This window comes from Sapajus apella, unplaced genomic scaffold (genome assembly GCF_009761245.1).
Source record: "Sapajus apella isolate SASKATOON/1434 unplaced genomic scaffold, GSC_monkey_1.0 scaffold43, whole genome shotgun sequence".
Classification (NCBI taxonomy): Eukaryota; Metazoa; Chordata; class Mammalia; order Primates; family Cebidae; genus Sapajus; species Sapajus apella.
Window position 1 is genome coordinate 9,079,068 of NW_022436983.1, and position 21,664 is coordinate 9,100,731.

A 21,664-nucleotide genomic window follows, 5' to 3' on the forward strand; every position below is an offset into this window, starting at 1 on the left:
AACTCTTGTTACCCAGGCTGGAGTGCAATGGCGCGATCTCGGCTCACCGCAACCTCCGCCTCCCGGGTTCAGGCAATTCTCCTGCCCCAGCCTCCTGAGTCGCTGGGATTACAGGCACACGCCACCATGCCCAGCTAATTTTTTGTATTTTTAGTAGAGACGGGGTTTCACCATGTTGACCAGGATGGTCTCGATCTCTTGACCTCGTGATCCACCCGCCTCGGCCTCCCACAGTGCTGGGATTACAGGCTTGAAGGAGGTGATTTTTAAATCCATCTTAAGGTGCAAAGAGCTTAAGAGATGGTCCTAACAGACCCTTCCACGGAAATCCTCCCAGAGTCTCCTCTCCGCCCTCTGAGGAAGGCAGGATCCACATTCATCCCTGTTTGACAGATGAGGAAACTGAGGGTCACGTAGCAAGTGGCAGAGCTGAAACGCGACTGGCCACCCAGCCCTCTTGCACCAGGTATACGTGCAGCCTGAAGGCTGGTGGCATGGCTTTGCAGGAGACGGGATTGGCAAGGTGAATCCTGTTGGAAAGAAACCTGCAAACCACAGTAGTGTCCCCAGTGTCTCCAGAATTGTGTGGGCGAGAGACCTTGGGTTGCAGTTAACAAAAACCTACTCAGAAAGGGGGCGCAGTGGGGGCCTTTTATAAGAATACAGAAATAAGTGCCTTATTAAAGCTCCAGGAGAGAACGAGGAAGATACCCAGGCATCGTCTCGTGCATGCATGCACTGGAGCACACACATGTATCTATGTCATTCCTCTGCCCCTCTCTATACTGCCCCCCTGCTTATTTCTTCTCTCTCCAGTTGTATGACAGGAAGGGACAACCTCCCAGGCCCGCAGTTAAAAGGGCCAGCCCAGGGAGCAAGTGGCATCTCACAACCCATTACCCCAACTGTTGGGAGTGGGCATCGGAAAAGCCCAGCTGTGCCAAGTGTCCAATCAGCTACGACCTGGGAGGGGGTCATACACCCGGCCACCAGAATGCCCCCTCCTTCGAGCTGGGAGGTCCTCAAAGGGTTAAACAGACCCTCCCTTAAACATACTTCACTTTCTCCTTCTAAGCCAAGCTTGTCCAACCGGAGGCCCAGGACAGCTTTGAATACAGCCCGACACAAATTGGTAAACTTTCTTAAAACACTATAGGAATTTTTTTTTTTTTTTTTAGCTCATCAGCTACTGTTAGTGTTCATGTATTTTCCATGTGGCCCAAGACAACTATTCTTCTTCCAGTGTAGCCCAGGGAAGCCAAAAGATTGGACACCCAGTTCTAAGCCATCAGAGACATTAGACACATTCAGTTCAGTTAACAGCTTTTTAGGAAGAACACCATCACAACGAATGTGCTTGCCATAACAACCCCCCTCCCATATTTTTTAGGTTTCAAACTAAAAAATATGTAAATAGACCTGGCTTGGTGGCTCACGCCTGTAATCCCAGCACTTTGGGAGGCCAAGGAGGGCAGATCACTTGAGCCCAGGAATTCGAGACCAGCCTGGGCAACATGGCAAAACCTTGTCTCTACAAAAAATAAAATAAAATAAACTGGGCATAGTGGCGCGTACCTGTAGTCCCAGCTTACTTGGGAGGCTGAGGTTGGAGAATCACCTGAGCGTGAGGAGGTCAAGGCTGCAGTGAGCCAGGATCGCTCCCCTGCACTCCAGCCTGGGCAGTGGAGTGAGACCCCGCATCAAGAAAAAAGAGAAGAAAAAGAGAATAGAGAAAGAGAAAGCAATATCTGTGTATCTGGAGCGGCCACCCCAAAACCTTACTAAGGCTCATCTTTGAGTAAGATGATAATGATGAATCATTTTATCTCTTAAAAAAATAATAAAACCAGCCGGATGCGGTGACTCACGCCTGTAATCCCTTAAGTATAAATCCAGCACCCTGGGAGGCTGAGGTGAGAAGATCACTTGAGGTCAAGAGTTCAAAATCAGCCTGGCCAACGTGGTGAAACCCCCATCTCTACTGAAAATACAAAAATTAGTTGGGCATGGTGGCATGTTCCTGTAGTCCCAGCTGCTTGGGAGGCTGAGGCAGGGGAATCACTGGAACCTTGAGGCAGAGGTTGCAGTCAGCCGAGATCACTCCACTGCACTCCAGCCTGGCAACAGAACAAGATTCTGTCTCAATATTTTTTTAAAGTAAATAAATAAATACAATAAAATACATGGGAAGTGTCTAGTCCTCCTCATTTTAAAAATAAATAAATAAAAAATAACAAAACCACTTGAGTGGAACAATTGGAGTCTCACTGCAATGGAGTTTGTGTGTTTTTTCTCTTGCTTGTCAAAGGTTGGAACCAGAAAAGCCACCCTAAAGAGGGACCAAGAAAGAGAGATGCTGAGAAAAGAGACCTCCAGCAAGTCCAGCCAGAGCCTTTTGCATTCGAAGCCTCGTGGAAGGTACTAGAGAAACCTCATCCCACCAGGCCTCGTGTGACCCTCTGTGAGTTCATGTGACTCTTCCATGTCGTCTGTGTCAAAATACTGAGTTGCTTTTGTAGGACTTTAAAGATTGTTACCCTGGTGTTTCGCTTTCTAGACCAGTATTTTGAACAAAATTATATTTTGGAGTGTGTGGGGAGAAGGGTTCTTTTTAAAAAACACCTATGGGCCGGGCGCCATGGCTCACACCCGTAATCCCAGCACTTTAGGAGTCCGAGGCGGGCGGATCACGAGGTCAGGAGATCGAAACCATCCTGGCCAACTTGGTGAAACCCTGTCTCTACTAAAAAACACAAAAATTAGCTGGGTGTGGTGGCACATGCTTGTAGTCCCAGCTACTAAGGAGGCTGAGGCAAGAGAATTGTTTGAACTCAGGAGGCGGAGGTTGTAGTGAGCCGAGATTGCGCCACTGCACTCCAGCCTGGTGCCTGGCGACAGAGCAAGGCTCCGTCTCAAAAAAAAAAACAAAAAAAACAAAACACCTATGAATGTACACAAACTCAGGTGTATGAAGAATAGAAGTTTGTAGCCCAGATGTCCAGGCCTCGTAGATATAATTATGTGGTTCCACATTGGGTCATGATGTACCCAAATATCAAAACTCCTAAGAGTTCCGACAGACTCAAACTTGAGAAAACATGAAACTTACCCTGGATCCTCAGGTAGAATTGTAACTTTGGAGCTATCAGGGCTTTGGGACAGCGAGTTTAAATCTCATTTATGGCCTGGCACGATGGCTTATGTCTATAATCCCAGTAATTTGGGAGGCCAAGGTGAGTGGATCACGAGGTCAGGAGTTCAAGACCAGTGAAACTTGAAGCCAGGGCAAGTGGATCACTTGAGGTCAGGAGTTCAAGACCAGCCTGGCCAACATGGTGAAACCCCATCTCTACTAAAAATACAAAAATTGTGCTTGCTTCGGCAGCACACATACTAAAATTGGAACAATACAGAGAAGATTAGCATAGCCCCTGCACAAGGAAGACATGCAAATTCGTGGAGCATTCCATTTTTGTGAACCACATTGCCATGTATGTACCTATGCAACAATCCTGCATGTTCTTTACATGTACGCCAGAACCTAAAATGCAATAAAATATATATAGATATATATTTTAAAAATACAAAAATTAGCCAGACCTGTAATCCCAGCTACTCGGGAGGCTGAGGCAGGAGAATCACTTCAACCCAGGAGGTGGTGGTTGCAGTGAGCCGAGATCACACAACTGCACTCTAGCCTGAGTGACAGAGCAAGATTCAATCTCAAAAAAAAAAAAAAATCTGTTTATTATAATAGATTTAGAACACCAATCGTTTTATTGCTTCCGTAATAATGACTAACATCTATATAGCACTCCACAATTTTCAAAACACATCTCATTTAATCCTCCCCCAGCGCTGGGAGGTGAATAGTATTATGTTCCCCATTTGACAGATGAGGAAGCTGAGCCCTGAGAACTTACATGGCCTGCCTAAAATCACACAGCCAGTAAACTCGTGTTGGGTCTTGAACCCAGGTTTCTAATTCCATCTCACACTGTCCATTCTGATACACCACATGGCCTAGTTGTTACCATCCCAGGCCACAAGGACAGACCAAGTCCCTAGTCACCAAAGAGCACACGCTGCTCCGGTCACAAGCTCCTTCAGCACAGTGCCTGGAGAGACCTCCATTCTCATTTGCTGTACTCTTTGCTGCTTCCAAGCCCTGCCTTCTCTCCATCCATCCGTCCCCTCACTGCCATTCTTGTGTGGCCAGGCAGCAAAAAAAAAAAAAAAAAAAAAAAAATTGGAAGAGCCGGAAGTCATTAATACTTTTTTTTTTGAGACGGAGTTTCACTCTTGTCACCCAGGTTGGAGTACAATGGCACCATCTCTGCTCACTGCAACCTCCACCTCCTCCCAGGTTCAAGTGATTCTCCAGCCTCAGCCTCCCAAGTAGCTGGGATTATAGGCACCCGCCACGATGTATGGCTAATTTTTTGTATTTTTAGTATAGACAGGGTGTCACTGTTGGCCAGACTGGCCTCAAACTCTTGACCTCATGTGACCTGCTCGCCTCGGCCTCCCAAAGTGGTGGGATTACAGGCATGAACTACCACACCCGGCCTACTGTTTTTATTTTTTTTAAAGCCACAATTTAAAAAAAATGTATTTTTTAAGCGGATTAAACCTGGGAGAAATAGGGCAAATTCTTGGAGCGATATTGCATAGGAGGCACATCTTACATGTGGTTAGGGTCTAAAGCCAGTGAGAGGCCAGGAATGGTGGTTCACACCTGTAATCCCAACACTTTGAGACGCTGAGGCGGGAGGACTGCTTGAGCCTAGGAGTTCCATTTCAGCCTGGGCAACATAGTGAGACCCTATCTCTACAAGAAACTTAAAAATTAGCTGATGTGGTGGCGTGTGCCAGTAGTCACAGCTATTTGGGAGGCTGTGCTGGGAGGATCACTTGAGCCCAGGAGGTTGAGGCTACAGTGTGCTATGATTGTGCCACTGCATTCCAGCCTGGGCAACAGAGCAAGACCTCATCTCAAAAATAAATAAAAAGTCAGTAAGAAAGGGGAGCATAACTTGACTTTGCAAATACTCTAGAAAATCTCAGACATGTTCAAGAACCTAATACATGAAAGTATTAGACTGTACCATAGTCCCAAATATAGAGCTGAGAGTCTTCATGCAGTTCCAGGGCTACGGCCACCATTTTCCCCCTCGTGTTCATGAAAACAAAGCCAGTCTTCAGAAGAAAAAGGACGCTGGAGTACCTATGCAACAAGGAGAGACAAAAACCCGCAGAACCCCAGAGAGACAGTGCAGCAGACACCACAGCTCCTCAGCAGATACTAAATCTACGTAATCATTGCTCAGCCATCACTTTCCTCTACCGTGTAGGCTCAAAGCTAATCATCGTGATTTTCTTGCCTCCCTTGCAGCTAGGGCAGGCCATATTGTACCAATCTGGCTAATGGCAGATAAGGAAAAGTCCCTGTGGAGGGCTTCCCTTCCAGCTTCTCTAGGAGAAAGCATTCACCCTTGGTCCCTTTGTCTTGTCTCCTTTCTCACCCCTGGAGCTCTGACTGGAAGCTGGAGCAGCCACCTTGGGGATCAGCAGACACCAGCAGCAGGCCAAAGGATAGTGGAATGGAGGGGCAAGAAGGCCCGGGTGGGCACCCAGTGGCATCGCTGAGCTCTGAATCATGAATGAACTGCCTACCTCTGTACTTCCTGTTGTATAAGACAAATAAATCCCTATCTATTTAAGCCACTGTAGTCAGGTGTATATGTTTGTAATCCCAGCACTTTGGGAGGCCAAGGTGGGCAGATCATGAGGTCAAGAGATCAAGACCATCCTGGCCAACACGGTGAAACCCCGTCTCTACTAAAAATACAAAAATTAGCCCACGTGGTGGTGCGCACCTGTAGTCTCAGCTACTCGGGAGGCTGAGGCAGAAGAATCGCTTGAACCTGGGAGGCGGAGGTTGCAGTAAGCTGAGATTGCACCACTGCACTCCAGTCTGGGTGATAAGAGCGAAACTCCGTCTCAAAAAAAAAGACAAATATTTATTATTTCTTTTGATTCCATGGGTCAAGCTACACACTTCCTGTCAGGACTGTCTTGGCTGGGGCTGGGTGGTTTAGAATGGCCTCTTTCACGCACTTGGCCTTGGCAGACGAGTTGGGTTAGGGCAGTAGTTTTGTCAACAAGGAGCAATTTTGTCCCCCAAGAGAACTTTGGCCATGTCTGGACATAATTTTGGTTGTCACAATGAGGGAGGGGCAGGTGCCCATCTACTAGGTAGAGGCCGAAGGTGCTGCTAAACATGATCTACAATAGACAAAAGAACTCCCCACAGCAAAGAATTATTTGATCTAAAATATCAACAGCACTGAGGTTGAGAAACGCGGTCTAGAGAGGCCTTCCGCTGCAACCCTTTGTCTCTGCTCAGCACGCCCACTCATCCTTCAGCCCACTGGACTAGGCCCGTTCACATGTGGTGGCCACGGTTCCCCAGAGCAGCAGGTGAGAACGGGCCCCAGTGCACAAGCACTTTTCAAGTCTCTGCTTGCCTTGTGTTTGTTAACATCCCATCAGATAAAGCCAGAGTAAGTATGGGAGGGGCTCCAAATTTTTACAATCTACTCACATGGGGTTTTCTGCCATTTGAAGCTGAATACATTCTCAGCTGACCTGGGAGAAAGTTACCTTGATTCCCAATGACTTTCTGATTCCCAGTTTCCTTCTTTGTGAAGGCCAATTCCAATGCCTGCTCTTGGGTTCCACTAGGACCCTTTGTATCACTCAAGATCCCTTGGTTGTAAACAACAGATACTTTCTGTGGCTAACTTAAATAGAGATTATTGGAAGGAAGTGAGGAAGATTAGAAAATCAGTGGCTAAGCAAAGCTAGAGTCAGGCTTGGACGTCAGGAACTGGCTTTTCTTCCCCATAGATGCTCCCTGTTTGCCTCAGCTGGTTTGAGTTTCTGTTCATTTGCAACCAAATGGGCATTTACTAAGACACTCTGCTACACAGCCCCACCCACTACAGATTCTGAGAAGCTACCGGCAGTCTTTCCTCTGGGGGGGGCACACCACGGTACAACGAGGTACCTGTATACCCTAAACCTCCCAATCTTCTTCTGATCTTTCGAGAAGCTAAGACAAACAACTTCCTTCCGCCCTTGCCAATGGGAGCCCATTTGGATCCTTGGATTCGTGACTTTGCAGATAAGGTGCCCTTCTCTTGAAACTTGGCAGCGTTACCATCGCCTGCTGTGTAGAAACCAGAGTCATGAAATGTCTGGAAGGAAAAAATAGCTTCCAGATCTGCATTCCAAGGCGTGCTCCTGGTAAGTGGAGTGGTTTCCAATTTTTTAGGGACTTAGGAATGAAAGCAATCCACTAAGGATGTGAGAAACCTGAACCGGATAATGCTGATGCGCGCCTCCTTCCCATGCTGAGGCGTCCCGAAGCAGGACGTAGGGCACCAGTGAGGGTTGGCTATTTCAGCTCATCAGCTTGGCCTCATTTCCAACAGGTGCACTGCTCGTATCCGTCTGCTCAGTGTCACAGGTTATTTTGGGCAATTCATGACCTTATGTGCCAGCTTTTGTTTTTAAACATTTTTCTTTGCCCATCTGTTACCCAGGAATCCATCACAGTGCCTCCGTCCAGTTGGGAGAAGCATTAGCAGGTCCTTGTTTTGAGTTTCCTGTCATCTTTAGCACACTGTTTTCCTTTCTAAGACCCAAAAATATTGGAGGCGGAAACCTTATCTTCTGGGTAACTGTGGTCTTATCATCAGAGAGTATATTTTACAGTTAAACAACCAGCTCCATCCATTCAGCCAGTGGATACCGGGGGCCTACTATGGGCCAGACACTGATGCTGTCGTGTTAGTTAAACCTCATGGCCTTGACCTTTACTCCTTTTCAAATTCTGATCCACTGCTTTAACTGAAAAGGAAGTGAAATCATTAATTTACTGGGTATGTTGCATAGGAGCACTCCCTTTTGATGTCCACATATCTTGTTGGCCCTGTAGGGGATTACTGCTGGGCGTTCTTTAAAGAGAGCAGCATGCAGCAATGACCCTCTTCCTGGGAGTTTCTTTGTGCCTTTCATCAGTTGAAATATAATAGCTAATCATAGTAACTACTTCGTATAGAGTCCTTCCTAGCCATCAGACACTATGCAAAGCATGGTCCAGACAGTATCCCACTTCATCCCCACTGTCATCACTCCTGTTTCCTCTGTGAACATGATGAACCCAGAGTAGGTAAGTAACTTGCCCAAGGTCACAGAGCAAATGTTGGAGCCCAGACTTTATACACACAACTGCTTAATATGGCACTTTCCTCGGTGAAGTCCAGGAACCAGCTGGCTGTCTACTAATGAATGAGGACAGGATGACAAACTTTTTCTGTAAAGGGCCGTTATGTTCTATTGACCGTAGGTCTCTATCACCACCACTCAACTCTGCCAGTGCAGCGTGATCCATAAATGAATGAGCATGGCCGTGTTTCATTAAAGCTTTATTTATAAAAATAGGAAGTGGGCTAGAATTGCCAACCCCTATGTTAAACTGTCACCCTGAGTAGATTATGAGGATCTGCATAGCTGTTGCCTGCCACGTGACTACCTAGAAGCCAGATTATTGTCATCTTCATCATTGAGACCATTTTGAGCGTTTACTATATGCCGTGCACTGCAGTAAACACTTTCCATAAATTTTCTCATTTAATCCTCTCAAGCACACCAGGAGGAGATAGGAGTGCTTGAGAGGATCCCATTTTATAGACAATGCAAATGAGGCCAGAAGGTAATTTGGCCAAGGTCACCACACTGGGATTTCCAAACCCACCTCCTAACCATTACACCACTTTGAATATGGGGAAAAAGAACACCATTCAATGTGCTTTTTCCTGTTCTCTCAATCAACACCAAAAGCAATCGACAAAGACAGAAGATGCTGTGACCACATGTGGAGGGAGATTTCTCTCCACCCTCAAGCAAGCAATCAGCTCTGCAGCAGACGCCAGCCGGGTGTCCGCCATTGCTCTCTACCTGGGGACAGCATCAGATCCCACAGGTTGAGGGCTCAGTCCTGAAGACTTGCCCACTTCAGACACCAGTCACAAGTCCAGGAGTCCGGAACTTGTGACCCACAGGCTTCTGGTTGGGGTTCCCATGACCCCCCTGTGGATCTGATTAATCTGCTAGAGCATCTCACAGAAGTCAGAGAAACACATTTATTGATTGATTGTTTATAAAAGATATAAAGGATACAGGTCAGGCATGGTGGCTCATGCCTGTAATCCCAGCACTTTGGGAGGCTGAGGTGGGCGGATCACCTGAGGTCAGGAGTTTGAGACTACTTTGGCCAACATGGTGAAACCCCGTCTCTACTAAAAATACAAAAATTAGCCGAGTGTGGTGGCGGGTGCCTGTAATCCCAGCTACTTAGGAGGCTGAAGCAGGAGAACTGCTTGAACCCAGGAGGTGGAGGTTGCAGTGGGTCAAGATCGTGCCATTGCACTCCAGCCTGGGCAACAAGAGCAAGATTCTGTCTCGGGAAAATAAAGGATACAGATGAAGAAAATGCACAGGGCAAGATATGGGGGAAGGGGCAGCTTCCACACCCTCCCTGAAGCACCATCCCTGAGGAACCTCCATCTGCTCAGCTCTCTGGAAGCTCCTGAACCCTGTCCTTTCAGGCCTGTTGCGGAGACTTCATTGGGTAAGCATGAGTGAAGCATGGACAGCTGTCAAAATGGGATTGGACAAAAAGATCTAAACCCACCAAGGCCTGTCTGTCCAAATTCTTCTTGGCCTCTCTGTGCAGCATCCCTTCCTCTAGGGTATTCGGCGGACCCCTCTCTGGAATGAGATTAGACCCAGAATCAGAATCCTGCTATGAGCAGGTGAAGGGGGGTGGAAGAACTTCAGAGAGGGAGACCGTGTTCACTATAACAAGGGCCATGGGAGTTACAGGCCAGGAACTGTGGACAAAAAAACAAATATAGGCTTGGTGCAGTGGCTCACGCCTGTAACCCCAGCACTGAGGGAGGCCGAGGCAGGAGGATTGCCTACGCCCAGGCGTTTGAGACCAGCCTGGGCAACATAGCGAGACTCGGTCTCTACAAAAACTTTGAAAAATTAGCCAGGTGGTGCATGCCTGTAGTTACAGCTACTCAGGAAGCTGAAGTGGAAGGATCGCTTGAAACTGGGATTTTGAGGCTGCAGTGAGCCGTGTTCTTACCACTGCACTCCAGCCTGGGTGACAGAGTGAGACCCTATCCCAAAAACAACAACAATAACAAAAACTATATATGTAAAATATCACAACCACACTGCCTTTTGTCATCAGAGAGGTGCATCTGCACACTAGGAGCACTGTCACTGGGTCTAAGAGACCTGCCTCTCCTGGACCGAGCCTCAGGAGACAACACCTTCGTGGTGCATTCCCTTCCTCTAGGCATGCTGGCTTCATACCCCCCTGAGAATCACCTGCTTTCTTAAATTAATACCTTAGGTCATCCAGGTGTGGTGGCTCATGCCTATAATCCCAACAATTTGGGAGGCCAAGGCAGATAGATCTCTTGAGTTCAGGAGTTCAATACCAGCCTGGGCAACATGGCAAAACCCCATCTCTACAAAAAAATACAAAAACTAACCGGGGCTGGTGGTGCACACCTGTAGTCCCAGCGACTACTAAGGAGGCTGAGCCTGGGAGGTTGAGACTGCAGTGAGTCATGATCACACCATTGCACTCCAGCCTGAGTGACAGAGAGAGACCCCTGTCTCAAAAAAACAAAATACCTTAGGTCAGGTGTCCCTGGCCTGGGCACCATGCTATTTCCTCTGCCTGTCTCTGCAATGGTCCATTATGTGTTGGTTTTATGATGTCCCTTTCAGCCTCCCAGGCTCTGGGGTGCCTTCGCCGTGGCCACATGCAGTGTTTACTTGTACCTTCCATCTATTCCCTCTGCCTGTCTGCTGAGCAGAGAGCTACTTAAATGACCTCTGGGCCACAGTGATGGCCAAGGACCAGCAGGTCACCCAGCCCCAACCCCTATCTGATGCCACCAATGCTGTCCTCAGGGAAGGCAGGAGACAGACACTTGAGAGGCTTGTTTTTGAAGAGCTCGTGTTAACTTTTGTGTTAAGTCATGTGGGTGCACAGAGGTGTCACTTTAGCAGCTTCTCTTTCTTGGCAGTGACCTTGAGACCTAAAAATGGGCCACCAGATGCTCTGGAGGGGACACAGAAGACTCCCAATCTGTCCCCAGCCCTCAGGCAGAGCAGGTCCTCATGCATTCGTTCAACAACTATTTCTACAGCACTCACCTCGGGCCAGGTACCCTGATGTGGGCACTCAGGATCCAAAGTTGAAGCAGACAGACAGGTCCCTTCCCCCAGGAGGTTGTGTTGGGAGTAATAGATATTTTACTAACGCTTTGCTATGGAAAACAATTGCTGGGTCTTTACCAGAGGGAAGTTTAGCTGGAAGACTGGTAGCCTCTCTCCATCAGTCGCCCAGTATGGGGTCCAATAAACCTCACACTTCAAAATGGCTATTCTAGCTCTCACCTCCCTGTCCCCCCACTTGCTTACAACCAGGAGAATTCCAGGACCAGTGCCCAGTGCCCAGTACACTTAATAAATACATCCTGATTGCCTGCCTGTTGCTGGCAATTCTCCAAGTAGCTGTTGCAAATATAAAAATCGAAACCAGCTGCCCATAATATTACCATCTTTGGAAGGGGTCCAGGAGAGCACTGTGGGAGCAGCATTGCTGGGTTTTAAGGTATTCCCCCCATAGGCACACAAACACAAAAACACTCTGGGAATTTAAAACGGAGCTAAGGCTAGGGCCCATCAGGGTGTCAAACTTGTACACCGAATTACCTGTGACTTAGAAGCAGAAAACACACCCAGTTGGACATCTGCAGCTCACTTGAAGGATCATCCTGGTTTTCAAGTGGATTCATAGCGTTCAAGGTAACCACAAACAGAGAGCTGAATAGTTAAGTTAGTTTCTGATAACCTGCAAATGGGTCTACCTGCAGCTGTTGCCCCGTCGTCACTCACTTTTCCTCCTGCCTCTTTGCCCCCATTCAGTGGTCGCATAATGCCTGATGTCAGCTCCTCTCCCCATTACACCCTTTGCATGGTTTCCAGATCTTGCAAAAGATGGGAAAGCCTCTGAGACCAACCAGGCTGTGACCCCATCCTGCTTTCACTCCAATTGCCCCAGATGAATATTGGTGCTGCCCCTGAACTTTGATCTCTGTGCACTGTCCTCCATCCATCAAGGGTTTCCTGATGACCGGGGAGTGTTTGTCATGATTAATTTGCAAGCTGGTATTTGTAAAGTGCTCAGGGAGCCCTGCATTTTGTGAGCCAACCTCATCTCCGCCACTTCCCGAATCCTTTCCTGTTTTCCCAGCATCTCAGGCTGGTGGGACCACACAGTTCCGTCAGGCTCCAGAATATCCCCATGCCATCTCCCCATCACCCAAGAGCTCTTCCCAACTCTTTCTCCCCTTCTTGTTTATTCCCCCTGCCCCTTTTTCAAAGCGCTGTTGTTTTTCTTAATATCGCTTCACCCCTCCCCAAAAGACAGTTATACAAGGAGATGTGGGAGGAAGAGAAGACACATAAGTAATGATGACTAAGCCCGCCTGGCTCCCTTTGCCACATTGGAACATTGTCAGAATTGGCCGGCTCGCCCTTGCCTCTGTAAAAAGCCTTTGCCAAGGGTGTGATTTTTCCTGAAGATCATTCTTTCCACATGACCAGATGCTGCAGTGTGTCATCAGGCCAGCTCGTTTCTTTCTGCCAGAATCTATGCTTGGGGCACAGAACTCAGGGTCATTTAAAAGTGATTTCCCCTAATCAAGAGGCAAGTGATATTTCCTGGAAGTTTCACCACCAATTAGGACTCATTGGATTTCTCTGCTTTTCTTTCCATCACTGCTACTTTGATCCTGAAGAAGTGCTTTTCTTGAAGTCCAATGACCAATGAAATGACCAATGAAGAAAAAAACTTTGAATAAAACATAGCCCCTGCAGCGTCCATCTCTGGCCCAGGCCCAAAGCCTCTGAAATGGGGCCAAAGTACTGGGCAGCTTGAGGTCACAGTCTCAGAGCTTTGCAAACCTGGAAAACCTGTGAGAAAAGTCAACCCAAGAGGTGTTAAAAGGACTCATCCACCCGGGCAGCATTTCCTGAGCTCTGTCTGAGTTTCACAGTTGCAAGCCACCAGCATTCAGCAGCCCTTCTGCAAGACGCTGTAGGTAATAAACAGGAATTCCCCAACCTGTGTGTCATGGAGCGCACCCTCCCTCCCTCCCGAGGGCTATGTCCACACAAGCCAAATGAGTAACTGACCAGAGAGCTTACTATGCACACGTGGTCCACATAATTCGAACCCAAACCCCAGGGGTTTATTTATTTTTTTTTTTTGAGATGGAGTTTCGCTCTTGTTACCCAGGCTGGAGTGCAATGGCGCAATCTCGGCTCACCGCAGCCTCCGCCTCCTGGGTTCAGGCAATTCTCCTGCCTCAGCCTCCTGAGTAGCTGGGATTACAGGCACGCGCCACCATGCCCGGCTAATTTTTTGTATTTTTAGTAGAGACGGGGTTTCACCATGTTGACCAGGATGGTCTTGATCTCTTGACCTCGTGATCCACCCGCCTCGGCCTCCCAAAGTGCTGGGATTACAGGCGTGAGCCACCGCGCCCAGCTCAAACCCCAGGTTTTTTACATATATGTAAGTTGTTTTGCAAGCAGGCAAACCCCTCAATTATCGCCTTACTGTGAAGTTTGCTCCCACGTCAAGCAGATGCAAACCGTTTCATAAAACGGCAGCCCAGCTTCATGCAGAACCATTGGAAATCATAAGCTGGAGTAAAAAGAGTCTCGTCAGTCTTGAAAGTAGTTAGCTGCTTTGTGAGGAAGACTAAGAGTTCGACAAACTTAAGCATCTACAAACATCATCTGCAGACATCATTTTAAACATTTTAATTTACATCCTGTCCCCAGTACTTTACATTCCTTAAATAACTATTTTACTTCTGTTGGGAGCTTCAAGGCTGCATACGGGAGAGATGGAAGCCTGTCTTTTGCAAGTAGCTGGACCAAGCTGCCCCAAACTAAGAGAAACTTAATTCTGAGCTTTAAAAAAAAATCATTTAAGCTGAGCATCTTTATTGGACTCAAACATAATTTCATAAAGAAGTGAATGAGAACTTTCCATTTTCTGAAACTTGAAGGTTTTTTCCTCAGTTTCGTCCTTTTAAAAATACCTTTTAAATTAGTTCAGCAGCAAAATATAATTTAAAAAAATTAATTCAGCAATGTTCTTAAACACAGCAAATTGACAAATATCAACTGAGTCTCTGTTCTGTGCAAATCACTGGGTAACAGCTTGCTGGCTTTACATTCCCACGGGGTCCCTGCCTCCAGAACACACTGGCTTTGGGGCCCGAGACGCATCTTTTCTCTGCACCTTGGCTGGTTGGAGCAGTTTCAGTAGAGGGGTCCTGATTGACCTAACATTTCAGAGAACATGCACACAGCATAGTCCTCCTCCTAAATCAGTGACTCCCAAATTTCAGTGAGAACTCCCCTGGGTGCTTGTTTACATGCAGATTCCTGGATCCGAGATCGGTTTCGTTTGTCCAAATTGGAGCCTGGGAATCTGTATTACTAACCTAGGCTCCAGTGGTTCTGATGTTGGAGGTCCAGAGTTGTGCAGTTGTAAGGGAACAGCCCAGAACACCAAGTTACTGATTGTCTGAACTGTTTCCCCAGCCCTGTCCAGGAGCTTTTGGGGAGAACATCTCTCTCCTGGGGACCCCATCAAAATGGCGACATCATGATTTCCCAGTCAGTTTCCCTAAAGTAGAGCCACAGGCGACCACACTGGCCCAGCAGCTATTCTGCCAAGTCATCCATGTGACAGTGCGGCGCCTCAGGAGAGAGGACCACCAGCCCCTTCCCCTGTCCCTCACCCCCTGTGTCCGGGGGCCCTTGCAGGGGTGCAGCCCAGCCCCATCTCCCTCGCAGCTGCTAGTCTGTCCTCTTCCAAGAGGCCAGCGGCGCCCGCCACGGTTCACCCTAAACAGGGGTTTCTGCTGCCCAGGTCCACCTCGGAACCCCTGCAGCCCTCATCGGGAACGCCAGTGTTTAACAGCGAGTCGTCTCCATGGCAACCGACAGGGTGTCACAGACACAGGATTATGACTTCACGGCGTGGGGATTCCAGAGAAGGGGGTGGGGCGGCGCCCCCCGAGCCCCGCTCCCCACCCAAGCCGCGGGGGAGGAGCCCCCTTCCCTCCCGCCAGGGTCCCAATGGGGCCCCTCCCGCTCAGCTGCCACAGCGGGCACCAAGAGGGGCTGTGGCTTTCCGCCGCGCTCCCCGGCCTCGCGGGGGTCACACGGCTGCGGGCGGGGAGCGCAGGGCACACTCGACCCCCGGCGGCAGGGAGCGATCACGCGCACGCCGCGCGGGCCCGGGCATGGGGGCGGGGCGCGCGGTCCCCGCCGGGGCCCAAGTCCCACCTTCGGGGGCGGCGCCTGGCCCGGGGAGTGTCAGGAAGAGGAAGAGCGCGGCCGGCGGCGCTGCGCGGCGAGTAGGGGCCCGGCCGAGGCGAGCGCCGCGCGGGCCACCATGGCCACGGACGAGCTGGCCACCAAGCTGAGCCGGCGGCTGCAGATGGAGGGCGAGGGCGGCGGCGAGGCCGCGGAGCAGCCCGGGCTGAACGGGGCGGCGGCGGCGGGGGCGGCGGGGGCGCCGGACGAGGCGGCCGAGGCGCTGGGCAGCGCGGACTGCGAGCTGAGCGCCAAGCTGCTGCGGCGCGCCGACCTCAACCAGGGCATCGGCGAGCCCCAGTCGCCCAGCCGCCGCGTCTTCAACCCCTACACCGAGTTCAAGGAGTTCTCCAGGAAGCAGATCAAGGACATGGAGAAGATGTTCAAGCAGTGAGTGCCCGCGCGACCCGGCCCCCCGCCCGCCCCGCGACCCGGCCTCGGGCCCCGAACCCCCCGATCCGGGGACCCCGCGCCGCCCCGGGACCCCTGCCGCCAGCCACACTCCCCTGAACCCAGGCGCCCCGGGGGTGGGGACCCCGCGGCCCCTTCCAGATCGAGACCCGGCACCCCACCACGCACGTTGGTCTGGGGGACCCCCGGCCCCTGGCACCCGGCGACTCCTCGTATTTGTGCTGCCCCCGGTACACCCTAGGCGCGCCTACAGAGTGGGGAACCCCGAGCCTCCCTCCAGATAGTCGCCAGACCCTGCGATCCCACCCCCACCACCACCACCACAAGTGTGGGTCCCGGGCCCCCCGCCCTGTTGGTGGTGTTTCTCCCCTACCCCACACCGCACACACCGAGGCTGAAGTCCCGGCGGCCTTCCTTCCCCCATCCCAGCCTCTCGCATTCCCCACCCCCACCCCAACACTCACTGGCCGTAGACACCCACCCCAGCGTCCCCCGCAACACCGCATGCCAACCACATTCCTTTCCTTAGGGTCTTTTCATTTCCTCTGCTTATCTCAGGTGTCCCTCAAGGTGGGTTCTGGGCAGGGACCCCCCCCCAACTTCTTCTCCAGTCATTCAGCATCTACCAGCAAACTGGGGGCAAAGACTGGCCCCTCCACCCCCAGCCCCCACCCACTCATTAGCCAGGACCCAAGTCCTTCATGCATAGTGGTCTTCCTGGGAAGGGACCCCTGGCCCTGTTCCCCCTCTGCAGGCGTGTAAACCTCCCCCGTCATCCCTGGGGGCTGAGTCCCCTCTGCTTGGAAGCCCTCCCTCCTCCCCCTGCTTCTGTCGCAAGGCCCCTGTCTCTCCTCCCCACTCCATGTATCCCCTTCCCTCCCCACAGGAACCCCCGATGTCCCACACCCACCCTAGTTGGAAAAGGGGCCCCTTCCTATGTGACTTGCCCGGTTACCCCTACCCCTACCCTTTTTCTATCAGATTCCACATGCTGTGCCCTCACCAGGGGAGATGGGCACCCCCAGGCCTGTGGGCTCATCCCCTGTGCCCCCACAAAACAATCATAATGTCGCTGTAGAGGGAGAGAGGGCCCAGCTCCCCTCGGGCCCATCCCTGGGTCCCAATCTGTTGGGTCTAAGAAGCACAGCCACCCTCTCCCAGCTATGTGTGTGCCCAGGGGGTGGGGAAGGTGCCAGGGCCCCTCCCCTTGGTACATTTCCCCACCTCGAGTTCCCTGTCCCCCTGCCCCTGGCTCCTGGAGAGGGAATAGCCTCTGTTCCACGGTCTGGGTGCTGGTCTGGAGTGGTTCTAGAAGGGGATAGCATTGGCCTGAGGCTGCGTCCTGAGGGTGAGCCAGGAGGGCGAACCCACCTGGCACCCGAAGCCCAATGCCGAGGGAAGGGCGCCACAAGGCCAGCTCCCCCTTGGCTGGGCGGGAGGTGGGGGCAGACCAGGGGTGTGAGTCTCAGCCACATGCAGCTGTCTGTGCCCAGACATCAAGCCGGAAGCCCAGGAAGGGGCGTTTTGCAACCCCACAGCTTGAGAAAGGTGCTCCCCCTGTTCTCCACAGCTCGAGGCAGCTTCTGCATTTGGCTTCAAGGCAGGGGAAAGGTTTCTGATTCCCAGTTGGGGGTGGCTGAGGAGTCCCATAGTTTCCCAAGGTCCATCTGGGGGAAAATCAAGTCCTTGACCCCTGGCCCATCTGAACCTCTTTGAGAAAGTCCCAGGGCGCCTGCCTCCTCGACTCCAGGGTGTTCGGCTGGAGTTCTTCTGAGGTTTCTTCCCAGCCAAAGACTGGCGAGATTGGGAGAGCAGGATTTCCAGGGTTCCTGGAAGAATAACTTGGATGCTCTCTGGGCGGGTGGGCGGACACAGGGGTGAGTATGGGTCACTGTCTGTCACTGTCCCCGGGGGGGGGGGGGGGGGGGGGAAGTGCAGAGCTGATTCAGACCCCACAGAGATCCCTGTGTTGATAATGCTGAGGTGCTCACCAGGTCCTTCAAACAGCCCCGGGACACAGAGCTCTTCCTCACCTTTGTGCAGACAAGGACTCAAATAACTTGTCGGGACCACCCAGCTAGAAAACATTAGAGCCAGGATGCAAACCCAGGTCTGTGACTCCAAAACCTGGGTTCTTCCCCTCGTGGGTTTCCTATCACAGGCATCTGTTTTCACGTCGGAAAACCTTCTCCAACGCCTGCTTCCATGTGTGTGGCGGATCTTCCGCTCATGTCCCCACCCCTAGACCCCCAGCCCCAGTCTCTCCTTTCTCCCCCGCGCCTGCCTCCTCATGGGCTTCCACAGCCTCGCTGCCCACTGGCCACCCAAACAAAGATGGAGCTTTTCTGGGAGAACCCAGACACCGCAAATGAGTGGGACTTGGGAGGCTGCAGTTTGGAAGTGGCGTGCGGCTGAGGGCACACTCTGGAAGCTTCTTTGCGCAGCAAACTCACTTTTTCTTACACAGGCTGTTTCTGGTGCTAGTTTGATGAGAGGTACTGTGAGGGAGACTGAGGGGAGCCAGACCCCTCCAAGCCACCTCTTGGCACCAGCACTGCTTGCCAGCGTTTGGGGAGGGCTGATGGGGCAGGCAGGGGCCAGGAAGCTGGACCTCTAGGAAGGAAGTGCCGCCCGCCGGGGCCGGGTGAGGCTGGAAAGCTGCAGATTGTGTATTCAAGGAAACAAGGCTTCACTGTGCCAATGGAGCCCACCCCCGCCACCAACAGACGGGCTCTCGTGGAAGACAAAACCCCCGTTCTGCTTCTGCTGTCCGAGTGGAGCTGCAGCCTCCTGGATGCAAGCAGGGCCCCGGATCATAGCCAGGGCATCAGAGCCAGGGCTCTGGGGAGAGCAGAGGGCAGGGAGGAGCGGAGCCTACCCTCCTGGGAAGCCAGACACCAGAGCAGAGGGCAGGAGACCACGAGGCCAGCAGGAGAATGGGAGCCGGCCTTTCCTTGGGGGCCAGGAGCTAGGTAGCTAGGCTTCCACCCTAGTCTGCTTGTCCTCCCTGGGCCTCAGTCTACCCACCTGTAAAAGGGGCAGGCTATCCCTGATGACCCCCAAAGGTCCTTCAGCCCTGACGTGCATATGTCTCAGGGGTCCTGGGCCCTTCTGGATGTTGGAACTGCCTTCCAGGGCCTTCTGGTCCACCTATGCCATGTTGATTCAGCAGGTACTTCCTGAGGCTGGAGATGGAGGGGGAAGAGAGGGGACAGGGGAAGATACACTCTCAGCCGTCACCGGTCTCACAGCTAGAGTCATTCAGGTTCCTCCTGGGAGAGACCTAGAGGGTTGACTCCAGCCCTTCTCCTCGTTTTACAGAAGAGGGAACCGAGACCCAGAAAGGTGTGGCGGTCACTTGCTTGGGGTTACAGAAAGGTTTTCAGTGGGGCTGAAACCTTGTACGGTGGGGAGAGTGGCCCTGGTGTCGTAGGGTTGGGCTCAGAGGACATGACACACTTAGAGTCTAGTCTCCCTGCCCCTGGGAGCCAGGACTCTCCCCTCCTCCCCGGGCAGCCCCAGGCTACACCCAGCAACACCTCTGATCCCCCAGCTGCTCCCTCCTTCTCTCTGCCCCTCCAGGGCTGGCTCTGAACTCTTCTGTCAGGGAGGCAAACAGGATGGCCCTGGAGAGCCCCGGGGGTGCCCACCCCTGGGCTGACAACAGCCTAGATGGGACCTTGGAGGGTTTTGTAAGCCGAGACCTGCCGGAAATATAATTCTGAAGCTTCGGTGGAATCTGAGGACGATGCCCTAGATCCTTGTCTGCCTTCTAGCCCAGCCTCACAGGCCCTGTCCCCACCCTCGTCCCCAGCCACTTCATCTCAGGACACCTTGCATCAGAGAGGCAGGCTTACCTTTCCTCCTGCCAGCTCTTCCCTGCACAGGCTCTGAAGGCCTCCCGTCCTCCTCTCCCCTCCCCACCCCTCCACCTCCCGGGACACTCCTCTCCCAGGAGCCCTCCCTGGTTGCAGTCAGCTGGGTCTGGAATCTGCAGCCCTGGGTTTGAATCCAGTTGCTGGCCCTGGAGCCCTTCGGAGCTTCTGTTCCTCACCCTGGAACAAGGATGACAGGGGACCCACCTCACAGGGTCGTTGTACGGCACTTAGCCCAGTGCTTGGCACAGAGAGAATCGTTACTAAAATACTGTCACTGCCATCCCCAGCTGAGCATACACCCACTCCTGGGCCCCTCATGGGGTCCCCGAAGTGGTCTTTGTGGCTGGCTCAGAGGCAGCTCTACAACGCCCACTGGCTGCCTCCACTTACCACCAGTGGAGTTTCTGGGCCTGCCAGTTGGCGACAGCCCTTTGCTTTGGGCACTAGTGACAGGACCCAGGGTTAGAGCCCTCCTTCTCTCCTGCTGAAAGCCACTCTGATTGACAGCTGCATATGGCTTTGATAAATAACAAAAAGGGAGAAATGCATTCATTATCACCTAGTTACGGGGAAGGCAGGTGGCACACAAAAGGGGAGAGCAAACAACAGTTCGGGGGGGTTCTCCCCGTCTCCCACCACCCAGCTGGGTTGCTCCAGACAGGGTACTCAGCTTCTCTGAGCCTTGATTTCCTCTGGGGCTCCAGAACCTACCTGGTAAAGTTCTGAGGATTAGATATAAAAAAGCCGAGTCTTTGTAAAGAACCCATCATGGCATCTGGGCTGTTTGCATGATAGATGATGTTTCTGAAAAATACAAAGTTCAGCTGGGCGCGGTGGCTCACGCCTATAATCCCAGCGCTTTGGGAGGCCGAGGTGGGTGGATCACGAGGTCAAGAGATCGAGACCATCCTGGCCAACATGGTGAAACCTCATCTCTACTAAAAAAAAATATAAAAATTAGCTGGGCATGGTGGTGTACGCCTGTAGTTCCAGCTACTTGGGAGGCTGAGGCAGGAGACTTCCTTGAACTCGGGAGGCGGAGGTTGCAGTGAACTGAGATCGCGCCACTGCACTCTAGCCTGGCGACAGAGTGAGACTCTGTCTCAAAAAAAAAAAAAGAAAAGTACAAAGTTCACACATGTGATCATTCTTCCAACAGGTATTTTATTAAGTTTATGCACTGCAAGATCCAGAGAGTTAGTTAAATGAATCAAGTTCCTGCCCTCAAGAGGCTTACAGTCTTAGATAGAATAAACGTGTAGAGGTTTGTGGGTAGAGAGGATGTACCCACAGGGCTAGCAATGGAAGGTTTCTTTCTTTCTGCCATGAGGACCAAAAGCTCTCATGAATGACACTGTACTGATGTTCTCTTTGCAGCCAGCCCCCTGCCTCTGTGCCCCTCCTTGTTAAACAGAGCCACTAGTCCAGCCATTCCTGGAGCAGCCTATGTATATTATTTGGAGAACTGAATTGAATTCTCACAACGAGATTAATACTTTCTTTTTCCTTTTTTTTTTTGAGATGGAGTCTCACTCTGCTGCCAAGGCTGAAGTGCAGTGGCGTGATCTTGGCTCACTGTAGCCTCCACCTCCTGGGTTCAAGTGATTCTCCTGCCTCAGCCTCCCAAGTAGCTGGGACTACAGGACACACCACCACACCCATCTAATTTTTGGTTTTGTTTTTTTTTTTGAGTAGACATGGGGTTTCACCATGTTGGCCAGGCTGGTCTTGAACTTCTGACTTCAAGTGATCTGTCTGCCTCAGCCTCCCAAAGTGCTGGAATTACAGACGTGAGCCACCGCACTCAGCCTGAT

At 51.6% G+C, this 21,664-nt stretch overlaps 2 protein-coding genes, 1 long non-coding RNA gene and 1 other non-coding gene across 13 annotated transcripts in view; all 4 read left to right on the top strand.

Moving 5' to 3' along the window:
- LOC116566325 overlaps positions 1-1,406 on the top strand; it is a 2,370-nt gene extending 964 nt beyond the window's left edge. Inside the window, exon 2 of the long non-coding RNA XR_004275833.1 lies at positions 260-1,406. This is a non-coding gene — a long non-coding RNA (uncharacterized LOC116566325). The remainder of the gene's footprint in view (positions 1-259) is intronic.
- Positions 1-5,732, top strand: part of FHAD1 (forkhead associated phosphopeptide binding domain 1) — a 160,279-nt gene extending 154,547 nt beyond the window's left edge. For 6 of the 10 annotated variants that reach the window (XM_032300467.1, XM_032300474.1, XM_032300468.1 and 3 more), the window contains 2 exons: positions 2,309-2,418; positions 5,534-5,732. In XM_032300467.1, coding sequence (XP_032156358.1) covers positions 2,309-2,418; positions 5,534-5,663 — 240 coding nt within the window. In that variant the 3' untranslated portion in view covers positions 5,664-5,732. Of the gene's footprint in view, positions 1-2,308; positions 2,462-5,395 lie in introns of all 10 variants that reach the window. The other 4 variants (XM_032300471.1, XM_032300477.1, XM_032300473.1 and 1 more) reach the window with 3 other exon arrangements.
- On the top strand, positions 3,370-3,476 carry LOC116566693. Its single transcript, XR_004275975.1, has one exon. It is a non-coding gene; the product is annotated as a U6 spliceosomal RNA (small nuclear RNA).
- Positions 5,733-15,561: 9,829 nt separating the features above from the next.
- Positions 15,562-21,664, top strand: part of EFHD2 (EF-hand domain family member D2) — a 20,369-nt gene continuing 14,266 nt past the window's right edge. The window contains exon 1 of the mRNA XM_032300482.1: positions 15,562-15,951. Within this exon, the coding sequence (XP_032156373.1) occupies positions 15,641-15,951 (311 nt within the window). The 5' untranslated portion in view covers positions 15,562-15,640. The remainder of the gene's footprint in view (positions 15,952-21,664) is intronic.